The sequence below is a fragment of the Pygocentrus nattereri genome, chromosome 12 (assembly GCF_015220715.1).
Source record: "Pygocentrus nattereri isolate fPygNat1 chromosome 12, fPygNat1.pri, whole genome shotgun sequence".
Classification (NCBI taxonomy): Eukaryota; Metazoa; Chordata; class Actinopteri; order Characiformes; family Serrasalmidae; genus Pygocentrus; species Pygocentrus nattereri.
In genome coordinates this window covers 16,049,817-16,064,794 of record NC_051222.1, presented here as the reverse complement: position 1 = coordinate 16,064,794, position 14,978 = coordinate 16,049,817, and the positions used below count along the sequence as shown (strand labels likewise).

The window sequence follows — 14,978 nt, the reverse complement described above, 5'->3', positions numbered from 1 at the left end:
CTAACTTCTAAACTGCTTTTTTTTAACTAAATACATTTTAAATTAACAATGAACATTTGTGAGCAGTGAATACAAACAGATTTGGTTTTCATTGTTCAAGGTCATTATTGACAGAAAAGGTAGGTAATACCGTCTCCATAAAGTTTCCAAAACAAAAGATTAAGAATTTTGATTAATCATGTTATGAAGACACAATCAATAAAAGCCACAAGTGCAGTCTTTGCAGCTAACTCAAAGCTGTCAAATGAAAGTCCACTTTCCCCTCATAAGGTTCATAGATGTTCTGATAAGCAATGTTGTTGGCCATCACCCTGCACTGGATCTTTGCATGCCTCTGGTTGATAAGGTCAAATTTCACTGCCACCAAGGGATTCACATAGGTTGGCTTTGAAGGAATACCACATAAATAAATCAGTGCTGCTCATGTATATGAATATGATAAAACTAGCTGGAAGGTGCATTACCTGTGCCAGGTTGCCATAGTACGGAAAGTACGATAGGTCCATTGTCCCATTTTCCGGGTAATACACATGCCCCCGGACGTTCTCTTGACCTTCCTGTAGATGCAAGAACATTCATCATTAGTCTTATCAGAACTAGTATACAGTGCTGGGTGATAAGACTTCTACACCCTGTGTTGGTGTTTTTTTTTTTTTTTTTTTTTAATACATTTAGAAAGTTAAAATGAAACCACAAATACTGGTGTCTGCTTTGTATTAAAAAAGTATGAAACTGCCACTGGGGTAGTACCCCTCTTGCTACTGAGGTGGTGCCCTCAAAGGTACATCTCAGTACCTTTTAGTCAGGGAACATAACTGCACCATAATCCATTGAAATTTTCTAAATTGTCTTGACTCCACGCACCCTGTCTCGTCTGCAGCTATTTTATTTTATTGTTCTGTTTTTTTATGAAAAGTGCAAATATGGAATTTTCACATGAATAAACTTAAGGTGCACAATTGGACCTTAAAACCACTGTTGTACTTTTGAGGGAACATTTACAGTTTGTACCTTGATGATCAATAAATGTACCTGCACAGAGCCTTTATTTCTAACAGTGTACAGTACAGTTTACAGTACAGGTTCCTTTTGGTGTAATTTTAAGAGAAGCATAACAGAACAAAGCAGTTCAATTAAAGGCTGTTTGTAAGACTGCTAACAAGCATGGGGTTATCAATGCTAACTTCAATGTCTTCCGATATTGAATTTTATTTTATACTATTATTCTACCATTCATCTGTTATATTCCAAACTCACCAGCACAGTGCAGTTAACATATGGGGCCATTCCTGTTCCGTTGTTTGGTAGGAAATTGATGATCTGGGAAGAACAACGAGCAATTACTTGCAAGTCCTTAAAGGCACCCTATTGGAATGTTTCTGCTTGAAACACCATACCCTGTTCATCTTGATGATTACACATGGTTGGGCAGTCGTGTAACCGAACGTGGAGTCTTCGATGCCAGAGCAGTTACCCAGTGTGCTTTGGTAGAAAGGGCAGGACCACTTTGTATGTTTGGGAGCATCAAATTTGGGCTGAAAGAAGTACTTGCCAGAAGTACAGTTGTAATAATTACAGTGCGACTGTTTGGTGTCATTGTAGGCTGAAGGAAAGAACAAAAGGATGGACTTTAGCTTCCATATTCATCTTAATTTTACTTTAAAAGTCATTTTGTCTTTTTGAAGAGGAGATACATACGTTCGAGGAAGTGCTGAAGACAGCTAGACATCTTCATCCAGCTGTGCTTGTCTGACATATTATAGGTGATCTCTAACACCTCATCATTATACATGTCTGGCCAAACCATCACTCCTACAAAAAGAAGAAACTTCATCACCATGAAACAAAACTTCAAATTACTCTCTTCTTGAATAGGATATATTCTTAGTTTGCTAACCTGGAGATTTTAATCGATCCTGGTAAACTGGATAATATGGATCCACTGTGTACATGAGTACATAGATGGACAAGGCAAACAAGCCTGTCATCACCACGTAGAAAGCCACATAGTATGAGCTGATGTACACTGTAATAAAGAGTTGAAGACGTGTTTATGAACACAAAACCAAACAAAATCAGTTATGTGTCATTTGTTTTTTATTGTGACAGTTATGGCCAGTTTCTGTTGTTCATTTAGTCCCCTTTGTACCTAACTGCTGCTTTTAATTGGTAAGTCAGCAGTGTTGAAAGGACAAGCTCACAATATCCTTTTTTGTAAATACTTGCTGATCACTGGGTAATCTGTGAGTTGATATCTAGAAACCCATAACCACCTTTTAAAGCAACAAATGGAGCTCTGCACAAAAAGGATATGACAAACTCATAACACTTGATTGCAATTAAAGGCAGGCTTGAGAAATTGTTCAAAATTAAACTGAAGGTACATGTCTTGAGGGACATAGAAGCACACCCTATGCATGTTGTTCCTGGTGTCAATGAGTTATTAAAAAATACAAATATTTAGTTGAGGAGTTCCGTTACGGAATGGTTTATTTCTATTAAGAAATTTAAAACTACAAATTTGATTAAAAAAAAAAAGTCAAATTAATGTTATAATTAATATGTTATACATGTTTTGAATGTGAATTATGTTCATATTACTTAACAATTTTTGCAATTACTGCATTCATTTCAAAGTTAGATCAAATTAAATTTGCTTTGTTTTCTTCATGCAGACATACCCCATTTTTCTGGTGTTCTACCCATGAAAGTTCCATCATCAGAATTCCAGACAAAGTGACCAAAGTCTTGACATCGTTGTCCACAAGTTCTCTTTTCCTTCAAGGTAGCCATGTTGAAAGTCTTGACTCGGAGTTACTAGATTGGAAGAAGCCTTACCAAACCTAAAAGCTCTCTTTCATATATCCTTTCTTCCTCTCCTTTGGTCCTTATCTTCTGAGTTCTCTATGTTACGCGTGTACCTGGCTTGTGCACCTTTTTATACCCAGTGATAAGAACTGAATTCACATGCATTTTTCTGGGCTGGACAAACCAATAACAAGTACTTTCGTTCATTTGTTCGTGGAAGTATGCAGAGATTTGTTATGGTAACCTTGAAGCAGTGAACAAGGCCATAAACTTACCTCTTGGTTTGAGTTTGAGTAAGAACTTATTACCTTATCACAGAGTGAAACCGAATACAACTCCGAGATAAACTTTGTTTTAGATTTAACATTGACCACTAGAAGCAGATGCCAGAATCAGAGGCCACGTTTTTCTAGTTGCAAGGTCTGCTCGCTTAAACGTTTTAAAGTATTTGGCTTAGGACAAGGTAGAAGAAGCTTAGTCACATACGAGTTCATAACCCCTTTCTAAGAGGTCTCTCAAGATAATCTACATGAATGGTCAAATTTACTTCATAAAACAGTCATGCTTTTAGGAAATAATGTCACAAAGCTTGCTAAAATAAACACATGACCAACAAAATGTCCTGCAGTTGTCTAGTGTGGAGTACAATGGTGATTATAGTATCACTCCTCTTTACTTGAAAAGTTCTGAAGGGTTAACATAGGGAAGGTATTATGGAGTTAGAGGATAAAGGCTTTGTGAAAGGTGTTGAGTCAGGCAGATCTGTGTGCACTGTGTGGCACAGGGCTAAGTCTCTCATACTACTGTCTGTCCATACTGTCCAACCGGATTCAGTGGTCACTATCCCCTGAGCAGCATTTGTCTAGATCTTTCAAAGGCACATCTGGACTTCTCACTTTCTCCAGGATCTTGCATCCTTTGGACTCTAATCCCACCTGGAATTTCTTGTTAGGATTTTGATGTCTGTTCATCTGGACTTCTTTAGTGCATCTCCTTCACAGGTACCCTGTCTACTTGGAGAGGAGCGGTGAGCTCCAATGCTCTCGCTCTGACCCAGTAAAGTTTGACGCAGACTTTTTTTTTTTGGTCAACTCATTCCCTTTTCCCCCAGTTCAGCTACTCAGGTCTACTCTTTTGCTTTGGCGCCATGGATATTGGTGGCCTCACCACAGTGGTTGCAAACTCAGCATACATTTCAGCTCGTGGCAGCTTTGATGGCACTGCCAACCCAGCAGCTAACCGGGACAAGAAGTTCCACTCCAGGCTTAAGCTGCCCCACATTACAGTATGTGAGGGCCTTAGGGAGACCCTAGACCTCCAGTTCAAGAGCATCTGTGTTGAACAGCCCATTGGCAAACGCCTGTTCCAAGAATACCTAGAGACAGCTAATGAATACAAGGGTCCCTGCCGTCTGTGGAAGGATGTGGAGGGGTATGACACAGCTGAGGATAAGGATCGTGCCAGCAAGGCCGCCAAGATTCTCCAGCGCTACATGGAACCTTCAGCCAAATACTTTTGCCCCTTCCTGCCCGAAAATGACATCACCAAGGTGAAGGAGCGACATGAGGAAGCTTCAGATGACTTGTTTGTTGACATCCTGGCCTGTGTTCTTGACTTCCTCAAGGAAGTTCCCTTCACCTTCTATCTGGAGACCATGTACTTCAAGAGGTTCTTGCAGTGGAAGTGGCTGGAGATGCAGCCTGTAACTGAGGAGTGGTTCTTGGACTTCCGTGTGCTTGGCAAAGGGGGTTTCGGAGAGGTGTCTGCCTGTCAGATGAGGGCCACAGGAAAGCTGTATGCCTGCAAGAAGCTAAACAAGAAAAGGCTGAAGAAGAGGAAAGGCTATGAGGTAAGAATCATGATTCACAGTGCTTTATGTTGACCAAAGACTGCATAGTCTTTGCAGTACTATTAAATTTGTCATATCCAACAAATTCTGTGTGAGGCTGAAGTCAGTTGTTTATGTTACATCAAACATTGCCTCTAAACCACGTCTACTAAGTTGTTGGAGAAGCAAATTGCTCATGCCAGTACTTTGAGGGCTACTCATTCTCACACACTGACCTTTCCATGGTGTGGTGGCAGTGCAGTACCTTTTGTTGGGTAAATTTGTATTTTAGAGCATTCATCAAAGAAGATGGCATAGCTTCACCTCAAAGACACCTTTATGCATAATCACAAAATGATCAGATGTTTCCTCTGATTCTTTATGTTTAAATCACACAGTTTAATTTACAAAATGGCTCATAGACCAAAAGCCAAATAGTCTTGTACTACCAAAGTCTTTCACCTTCAGCTGAATGTCAAAGTTGCCCAGATTACAAGAGCTGCTTAGTTACGTAAGACACACTCCTATGGATTTGAATGTGGCCTGATATGCTGTTATCTAAGTGTCATTAATTAAGCCCCTTCATGGTATATCACTCTTGTATTAATGAAATATATTTTTGCAATCAAACCACTGGGATCAACACATTGCAGATGTCATCCACATTCAAACCCATAGTAAGAATTTTGATCATTTTGAGCTTTTTTAGACAACAGTATGGATTCCAACTCTCAGTGTATAAGATCAAAAGGATGATCAAACAAAAATGATATATGTATTAAACTGTTTTACCTTGTAAGGTATTAGGACTGGCTAGTTAGCTTCTAGCTGCAATGTTACATGAAATAAAACATCTTAAAATAACACCAAGTACTAGCATATACAATATGCTAGTGGTTAGCTTTGTTGGGCGCTTTGCTAGGAAGGAGTTAGCGCATGGTATTAGACATGCTACAGCATTAGCAACTGAGCTCATTATGAAATGCCAACTCCAACACATTTAAATATGGAACAGATTTATTCAAGAAGTCCTGTACACAAGGAAGGAGGATATAGTTGGCACATGGAACAGACACTTATGACGTAATGAACATGTCTACAGGCCATGTGCCAGAAACATTGTGTAAATTACCAACGAATGAAAAACAATTTTGCATGGCTTTATTTCGGACTAGTTATGTAGCAATGGGCTTGATCCTGTGATATGCAGTATTGTGAAATATGTGGGAAATGACCTCAAGTCTAGCTTCCATGGCAAAAAGCAGAATCACTACTATCTTAGACTTTTTAATTTAGTCTTCTAGTGCAACGGCCCTAGTTTCTCTATTTACATGTACACATTCCTACAGTGGTGTCTGTCAGAGCATCTGTCAGCATAGGCACTGCACTTTGTTAACCTCTGTTTTTCTGATGCACTCTTGGTCCAAACATCAAATGACAAACCTCAAAAGACTAAGGTGTAAACAATCACAAAGCAATTGAATTGAGCACAAAAAATGATTTACTACATGTAAATGATTAAAAATGTAAAAAAAAAAAGTCCTTTCCTCAAATATACTTGAGAAGAAGAAAAATTATTTTCATGTGGAAATACCCAGGAAGGAATATCAAAATGTTACTTGAGCACATGAAACTGAGTAAATGTAACTGTTCACTGATGCTCTACCATTTTTTGCATGCTGTGGAAAAAACATCCCTTGATAGCTCTTGTTGGTCTTTCCTAGGGCGCCATGGTGGAGAAAAGAATTCTGGCTCGTGTTCACAGCAGATTCATTGTTTCCCTGGCCTATGCCTTCCAGACCAAGACAGAACTTTGCCTGGTTATGACCATCATGAATGGGGGCGACTTGAGGTTAGGATCACCTCGCATGTGGCCTTTGGCTACTTCCCACATTGTCATTATTATCACTATTACCATGTTATCATTAGACTAGGGCTTTTGTATCCCAGTCTTCAAGAACCTCTGTTGCACATTTTGTGCATTGTCATTTTTTAATACTGCTAATTAGCAGAGCCTTTAGGTATAGGGCAAAAAAAGAACTAGAATGTTCTATGGGGGCCCTCAAACGCTGCATTAGATCATATCACTCTTATATTCAGTCACTTATGTACCTTTAATAAATGTGAAATTACACTTTCTTCACTCTCCACTGCTTACTCTCCATTCAGGTACCACATCTATAACGTAGATGAGAATAATCCAGGCTTTGATGAGCCCAGGGCGTGTTATTATGCTGCTCAGATCATTCAAGGCTTAGAGCACCTCCATCAGAAGAGAATCATCTACAGGGACCTGAAGCCAGAGAATGTTCTTCTTGACAATGAAGGTAAAAATCACTGTTAGAACAGTGATTGTTAGATATATAATGTTAGATATATAATGTCAAGAAGACATTATTGACATTATATTACCTGGTAGGTTTGGGAAATGTGACATTTATGCATGTTTTTCCCAAAGATACACAAAAATGACAGGTACAGTACTCAGAGTCTTGCACTCATGGTATCACAAACGCAGCAATGATTGTTCTGTTAAGTATGAGTACAATCTCTGACGTTTGTTTGACATTGTGCTGATGTTTGCTGATGTTTGTTCTTAGGTCACGTGCGTATTTCTGACCTTGGCTTGGCTGTGGAGTTAGCAGAAGGCCAGGAGAAGACAAAGGGCTATGCTGGCACTCCAGGTGTGTTGTGGAGTGTTAGTTGTTGTACTCTTGCAGCCTCTTCTTTTTGTACTATGAATGCTAATTCCTCTTTGGTATTCTTTGATTGTTCATGGCTCAACTCCTTGTTTGCTGTTCATATTGCATGGCTTTAGAGACCAAGCTGAAAAAAATACATTTTATACTCAACAACCAGCGCTTTTAATGTCCCATATAATGGAAAAGCAAAATTTCCTCACTATTTTAAGTAATACAATAGAATGTAGAATAAACAAATTATAAAAGAAAACAAAGCATTTACATATGACCGCTGTCAGAACAAAACCCATCCATCCATCCATTTTCCAAGCCGCTTCTCCATCAGGGTCGCGCAGAACAAAACCTTGTATATATTTTTTTCTACATAATTTGAAAATGCCAGTGACCACTTATAAGGTGTTAAAACTTCATGTTATACCGTCCAATAGAAATGGCATATAATTACTTTACCTGAAATACGCTGACGGTTAGGAATTTTTTTTCCCAATCTGCTTTAAAGTTATTTTTTAGAGATAAAGAGCTTTGTTCCAACAGTGGTGATGTATTTGCCTACATAGCACAAAAATTGTTCTACAGTCCTATTAAAGTCACCTATAGTTTAGGGTTATGACTGAGCATTAATGGATGGCCAAAGCAGTGATTCTAGTGAATGCGATGCTTTTTTGGGATTTTAATTTTAAGCTTTTCCCTTAAGCATTAACACCAAGTGTTATAAAGCCCTTTAAGTTAGAGGATGAGAACACAGCTGACTTTTGATCTTTGTTGAATTCAGGGTTCATGGCCCCGGAGCTGCTGAGAGGGGAGGAATATGACTACTCTGTAGATTACTTCACTCTTGGGGTCACTCTCTATGAATTCATTGCTGCCAAAGGTCCCTTCAGGACTCGAGGGGAGAAGGTAACGAGCCATGCTTTGGTCCTGTTTATCAGACAAAAAGACTGTTTAAGACTGTTCAGTCAAAACTTTTTAGCTTTAAGATTGTTTCAAATGCAGAATCCACACTGACAGTAGCATCAGGTTCAAGACCAGGACCTGGAAGGAATAGTTTTATGAAATAGTTTGGTTTTAAAGGAATAGTTTGGGAAAAAAATCTAACCTACACAATTACACACAAGTTTTAGGCATGTATAAAAAAGTTTTAAGTGACTGTTGATGTGTAGTGTTAGCAAAGTTAGCCTCATTGCTCCAGTGCTACTAACTTCCAATTAAAAAAAGCACAATCTGGACACTAATGATGTCTTGGCTGATGGACAGCATGCTTTTTGGCCAAAGTGAACTGACTAGCCAAATACAACAGTTGTGTCAAATCAAACGCACAGATATTGTGATAATAAAATGTTATAGAACCTGTAGTAGTAGACTGTTCTCAATCTATACACTTAAAAATGTTCTTTTTTAATGTTCTTTTGTAAAGCCAAACGTTCTCTGTAGAAGCATGAGTTTAGCATGGTAAATTTTTTCTTCAGAATGATGGAGACTGTGTATGGTTCTATATAAAACCTTTTTGAACAGTTCTTTGTAGCACCCAAAATGGTTCTTCTGTTGTTAAGATCTCAAGCTTGTAACAATAAGAACCTTTTCTGATGCTGTATAGAACTATTTTTTCATATACAACACATTCTCCATCAATCTAAAGAACCAGGTCACCATCCAAAGAAACCTTTAAGTGTGAAATGGTTCTAAATAGAATTGAACTAAGTTAATTTACTATAGAACCCTTGAAGAACCGTCCTTTTTAGTGTGTAGTGCTAGTCTCACCGTTTTATTTTCGTTCGCCACTTTGCTTCTAGTGTTAGTAATGTATTCTCCTCCAAGTCTTTACAGGAAGTCTGTTCACTCATCTTGGCAACAGGCGTCATTTCCAGTATAATTATAATTTCCTATCTCTTATGATGACCAAAAGTGAAAGCCAGAAATTTGAAATCACTGGTAAAATCCTACTGCTCTCACCCCCCCTTACGCTTTTATCAACAAGCTGATTGGCTCTTTTAATTGAAGGGTCATGTTAGGCATTTCAAGATATCCAATTTCTTTTTCAATCAGTAAATTGTCACCCCCCCCCCTTTTTTTGTAATGTCTCTGATTTTCCCTACACTCTCAGAAGTAAAGGTAGCAAACTCTCAGTGGGGCAGTACACCTCTTGTCACTGGGGTGGTACTCCCAGGGGTACATCTCAGTACCTTTATTCAGGAAACGTAATTGTACCATAATCCAATGAAATTATGTAATTAAAATGTATGACTCCACACATCCCGTCTCGTCTCCAGGCTTTTTATTTTATTGATCTGTTTTTTTCTACAGTTACTTTTGTTTTTCTGTTTTTTTTTCAGTTATGAAAAGTGCATCTATGTACTTTTGATCTGAAAAAACTTATTTAAGGTACACAATTGGACGCTAAAACCAACTGTTGTACCTTTGTGGGTACATAAACATTGTTTGTACCTTGATGAACGGAAAATGCACAGAACCTTTATTTTTAACAGTGTTTGTTTCACCTAGTAGAAAGATGCCCGCAAATAGGCACTAAAAAACATGACACCTTAAGCGGTACCATCATTTCAAAAATGCCGCTGTAGCAGTCCATGAAGATTTGAATTTTGTCAGAATAGTCAACTAACTAAAAAAGATGAATACATTTATTAATATGACCAGTAAGACAAACTGTAAGAAGCTATAGCTTTATCAATTTGTTGCTGACCTTTAAATTTACCTTTTAACTTTTTCTCAAAGCCTTTTACTGTAAAGGCATCTTTTACATTCAAGTTTGAACCAATTCATTTCTGGCAAAAACCAAAGCATGCCCTCTCTCATGCACAGGTGGAGAACAAAGAGGTGAAGAAACGCATCCTGAATGACCCAGTAACCTACACAGAGAAGTTCTGTGAGAATGCCAAGTCCATATGTGAGGCCTTGCTAGCCAAGGAAGTGGACAAAAGACTGGGCTTTAAGAACGGGACTTGTGATGAGCTACGTGCCCACCCTTTTTTCAGCAGCATCAACTGGAGGAAGCTTGATGCAGGTATGAATGTCATGACTCTCTAACACTCTGGGTATAGCCCAGCTCTGTCTTGGAGTTTCTGTTGTTCAGGCTGAATTGTCTTATGAAGTTGAGCCTTGAGACTATTATTGAGAAAATTTTCATATCGTTCAATACCAAATTTCAGTAAGCAAGCTCTTATCAGCACACATGAGCTGAGTATGCTTTTTACAAAACCTAGATACTGATTTACTGTTTAAAGTACATTCATATGCATGTAATTACCACCATACACACTTATTGTTTGAGCCACACCAATGTTTGGTTTGAAATTGAAAAGAAGGTATAAATAAAAGTAATTTTCAGGAATCACTATTGAATTCCAGCCATTGATTTTAGTAGTGTTATTTTAAAAGATTGTACAATACCAAGCCCTTTACAGTACTGTTCAAAAGTTTGGCATTACTTGTCATTAATCATTTGTATGAAGTTTAGGAACGACTAGAAGCTATTAAATGCTAAAAAAAAAAACATTCATTGATTATGTGTTTATAGTAATTGCTTGTAGGTTTATCTGCCTTGAGATTTGTTCACTACAAATACTTTTTATAGATATACAATTTTAAAGTTATTCATTTTATGTCTTACTTCATTAATTATGTAATTATTATTATATTATTAATGTATCATAATATTATACCTGTATAATATATAATATACTATATTATAATACCTGCATTTTATATCTGCAACAAAATTGTCTTTGTGTAATTTAAAACACTGATTCCATTCCATTTCCCTTTCCTATCCAATATCCTAATCTATCCACTCAACAAAATACAATCAGGAGAATTAGGCCTATTCCCTTTGTTAAAAGTAGCCTGATCGCATTAAGGCTGATTGTATTTATTTTCCTTATAGTATGTTTAATTCATAAAACAGTACATGAGATTTGGTGAGACAATACACAAATAAAAAAAAGCAGAAACATTTGTCATACAAAAAAATTAAGCTCTTACACCTTTAGAAGGCAGTGATGTTTAATTTTCCTTGGTTCATTTGAATTCATCAGTTGCTTAAACTTCAGAGGTGCTGTGTGTAAGATTTAGTGGCATCTAGTGGTGAGGTTGCAGCCTGCAAAGCCAACTGAATACCTCTCCCTTTCCAAGCATGTAGCAGAACCTACAGTGGCCATCATGAGTTCACTTCTTTCACATTGAGGATTCACTCTCTGTCTTGTGACAAAGAAGTATGAAGTAAGAAGTATCCATTTGTCAAAATGTAGGTTCTCAAATTTCTCAGAAAACAACACCAGCACCAGCAGTAACCACTGATTCTTCTACTTTCTACATCTTCCAACTGGAGCTATAGTGCCATCTAATTCAAGCTTCCGCTGCAATGTAAAAATGCAACAGGTACTCTCTAGTACTCTCAATTTGGTTTGTGTGTTTTGGGCTACTCTAGAAACATGGTGACCTCTGTTGGAAGAGGCCTCACTCCCCATGTATACATAGGGCTCATTCAAAGCTAATGAAAACTCAACGTTCAGTAGTTACAGGTGATTATGCACTAATAAAAACATGGTTTTGTGCACTATATTCCATTTACTCACAGATCCTAAATCTTGCACACTGCACCTTTAATAGATGCATGCAATAAACAAAAAAAGACATTCGAATTATTAATTTGGCAATTAAATGTCAGTGGCCCAATGACTTTTCTTCTCTAACTTTTCTCCTGTCTCTCATAGGAATTCTGCCACCCCCTTTTGTCCCTGATTCGAAGACCGTTTATGCCAAGGATCTTGACGACGTGGGTGCCTTCTCCACTGTGAAAGGGGTCGCCCTGGAAGACCCAGATAAAGAGTTTTTTGATGAGTTTGCCTCAGGAAATATCTCCATACCTTGGCAGGAAGAGATGATTGAGACAGGCATCTATGGCGAGCTGAACGTGTGGGGTCCTGGTGGCACGGTGCCCAATGATCTCCGGCGTGAGTCCATCCTGGAGCAGCCAAAGTCTTCCACCTGTAGCGTATCATAAACACTTCCATTCAAAAAGAACTTTTTCCCCTTCCCTCAGTGTTCTCTGACTGTGTTGAGGTCATGCAGTGATTTAGTTATATTACATCATCATCACTAAAAAAAGACTTCTAAAAAGCTTTTTCAAAAGTATTAATGGGAATATTAAGGCCGGCCAATGTTTGTGTTAAAAATCATGTATCTTTTCTTTTAATGACCTTCAAAGCAAGTTCTGCAGTGCTGAACCAGTGAGCTTGCCTGTCCTCTGCTTTGAAATCAATTCTGTAAATTCTTCTGAAGCTTTTTAACGGAACTCTGTTTGGTGCGAAACGTCTTTGCTCTTCATTATTCTGAACATCCATGGATGAAAACGGATAAAAGAAGGGATATACTTACGAATTTTCTCGTTATCATCTATTGTTAATTTAAAGCTAAACCTGGTTTGTGTTGATGAGTAATGCTTGATCAGCTTTTTGGTTTAAATAGTGATATCAAATACTGTATTGCTGACTAAAAGGAAATGTCTGTCTTTTTGTCTGTATGTTTATATGTTTACAGTATTAATCTTATGCATTTCTGTTACTCGAAGAATTAGATGCTTATCTTGCTTGATCTCTTGGTTCAAAGGTACCAGAATTAAACAAGTAACTTTATGATTTCATGCAGACTGTCGTTGCATTGCTGTATGTCCTGTGTGTTAAGTTGTGACTTGAGTTCATTGGATGCCATTTCTCATTTATAAGTTGTATCAAAACTGAGTAGGCCTGAAACTATAACTTACCTGTAGTGAATTCAATTCTTGTTCTGTTATAATGCACCATATGGATCTCCAGTGGTATGTTTTTTTTTTTTAAGCAGACAAGAAAACGAAAATAATCATTTTTTAAGGTTCTGGATGGTTGTGGTGAGATTGACAGTGAATGTTGAGAGTACAGAGGAAATGCTTGTGCTTTCTCATAGAGTTACATTTTGGTATGCTGAGTGGCCATGATCAGATAAGCTTATACAAGCCTAGCTAGACCATCCTTATTCTTTTTAATGGAATGATCTGTCTATTTATTTATCTACTTGTTGAAACAGAAGAGGTATTTTTTGTTGTGACTTATTTAGAATCAACACAACCCCACCAAACGATAAAAAAGAGAAAACTCTGAAAACGTTTTTTTTGGGTAAAAGCTGCCTATTCCTTTAAAAGACCATTCTGTAAAAAGCTATAAATGTGTATTGATTGTGCAAATAATATTAACATATGAAACATCTTTTTAAATTGTGTAATAGGTGTCATGATCATGATTTCAAATAAATATTTTGCTAGAAATGCTTTGGTCTTGTGAATTTAAGGATCTCAAAAGTATTTGAATTTATCACTGTTAGTTTATTACAAGGATGCCCAAATTGGGGTCAGTCTTGGCCCATGAAGCTGTTTTTTTTTTTGTGCCATGCCAGAAAGCTACCGTGGCCCCACTCCGTGAGATAAAAAACATGTTTGAATATTTTCATATTTGAATTTATTAAACTGTTAGATATTTTACTAAATTTGCTAAATACTAAGGGTATAGTGTAATGTTATAAAGATAGATTTTTGTTAAAGTTAATTTTAATAGTAACTAGATGTGCATTCCCTGAAGTAACTGCAAGAGTGCTTGAAAAGAGCTGCAAGTGTGTGTGTGTGTGTGTGTGTGTGTGTGTGTGTGTGTGTGTGGGTGAACAACACCTCCTTAGGTATGTGTCTGTGTGTGTGGTGTTTGTGAGAGGGAGAGATGTATGTGTTTGGGGGGTCATTCAAATGAACTGTCACACTGTTATTATGCAGCTCTTAGTGGAGAAGCCTTGTTTGAGTCCGATTTGCACCCTCTGAACAAACAGTCATAACTCGGGAAATGTTTACTCTATCGCTTCTCGGATAGATGGTGTGAGATAATACCCCTTGAGGATTATTTTGGTGTAATGTTGTGTGTACTGAGAAGAAAATATCTGAGTTATGACGAGTTAAACACAGAAAATCTTGAAATAAGCCGATTCTGATTTTGAGAAATTTACATAGGAGTGAATTGGGGCAGTTTTCTGTGCCTAGTGCCAAACAAATGCTCATAACTCATAACTTTTAACTAATTGATAAAATGATGAGATATTTTGAGGTTCCAGAAAGGACAAGTTTCTCTACCATTTAAAACTGAAAAGTTTCTGGGTGAAAGTTTAAAGATTTTAAAGCGGATTCCCTGCGTGATCAGCTGTGTCTGTGAGACTGAGTGGCCTGCTGTGACGTCATCAGTTAGGATTTTAAGTTCTGAACATTCCGCCGTTCATTCTTATGGGAGGTTTTTAATTTTTAAACCTTAATTTGATTAAAAACTCCCAATCCGACTCCAAAAATACATAGCACAAGTCACAGCGCCGAGACCTTCGAAACGCAGTTTGAACGGAGTCTGTACGTTAAGCGGTTCGGGCTGTATTAATCGAATAAGAAGAATGAGAGAGATAACATTAGAGCGCTCTAATAACACTCACTATATTTTTATTGTATTATTCGTGTCCGTTCATAATGTTGAATTTGTGATATTTATCTATATTCATGCAAATTAGATAAAAGTGCAGGACTTTTATTCAGTTAAACCGTCCCTGACGGGCGTGTGGCAGAATTGGGG

General features: G+C 37.6%; 2 protein-coding genes across 2 annotated transcripts; one reads left to right on the top strand and one right to left on the bottom strand.

Annotated features, from left to right (window-relative positions):
• Positions 1-129: 129 nt before the first annotated feature.
• Positions 130-3,010, bottom strand: LOC108429832 (ATPase H+/K+ transporting subunit beta). The gene is made up of 7 exons (XM_017701862.2): positions 2,682-3,010; positions 1,898-2,026; positions 1,699-1,812; positions 1,398-1,603; positions 1,258-1,320; positions 465-557; positions 130-385 (listed from the first exon to the last, which is right to left on the bottom strand). Exons 1-7 carry the CDS (start codon positions 2,791-2,793, stop codon positions 227-229), a joined length of 876 nt encoding a protein of 291 aa, XP_017557351.1. The 5' UTR covers positions 2,794-3,010; the 3' UTR covers positions 130-226.
• Positions 3,011-3,389: 379 nt separating this feature from the next.
• Positions 3,390-13,190, top strand: grk1a (G protein-coupled receptor kinase 1 a). The gene is made up of 7 exons (XM_017701859.2): positions 3,390-4,657; positions 6,361-6,488; positions 6,806-6,963; positions 7,237-7,320; positions 8,111-8,235; positions 10,156-10,357; positions 12,066-13,190. Exons 1-7 carry the CDS (start codon positions 3,956-3,958, stop codon positions 12,353-12,355), a joined length of 1,689 nt encoding a protein of 562 aa, XP_017557348.1. The 5' UTR covers positions 3,390-3,955; the 3' UTR covers positions 12,356-13,190.
• The last annotated feature ends 1,788 nt before the right edge of the window (positions 13,191-14,978 follow it).

Coding starts and splice junctions, on each gene's coding strand:
- LOC108429832 (XM_017701862.2), bottom strand. CDS start 2,793: ATGGCTACCTTGAAGGAAAAGAGAACTTGTGGACAACGATGTCAAGAC. Junction 1,321..1,397: donor TAATCATCAAGATGAACAGG/GTATGGTGTTTC, acceptor TGTTCTTCCCAG/ATCATCAATTTCCTACCAAA. Junction 558..1,257: donor ATGTTAACTGCACTGTGCTG/GTGAGTTTGGAA, acceptor TTGCATCTACAG/GAAGGTCAAGAGAACGTCCG.
- grk1a (XM_017701859.2), top strand. CDS start 3,956: ATGGATATTGGTGGCCTCACCACAGTGGTTGCAAACTCAGCATACATT. Junction 6,964..7,236: donor TGTTCTTCTTGACAATGAAG/GTAAAAATCACT, acceptor GTTTGTTCTTAG/GTCACGTGCGTATTTCTGAC. Junction 10,358..12,065: donor CTGGAGGAAGCTTGATGCAG/GTATGAATGTCA, acceptor TGTCTCTCATAG/GAATTCTGCCACCCCCTTTT.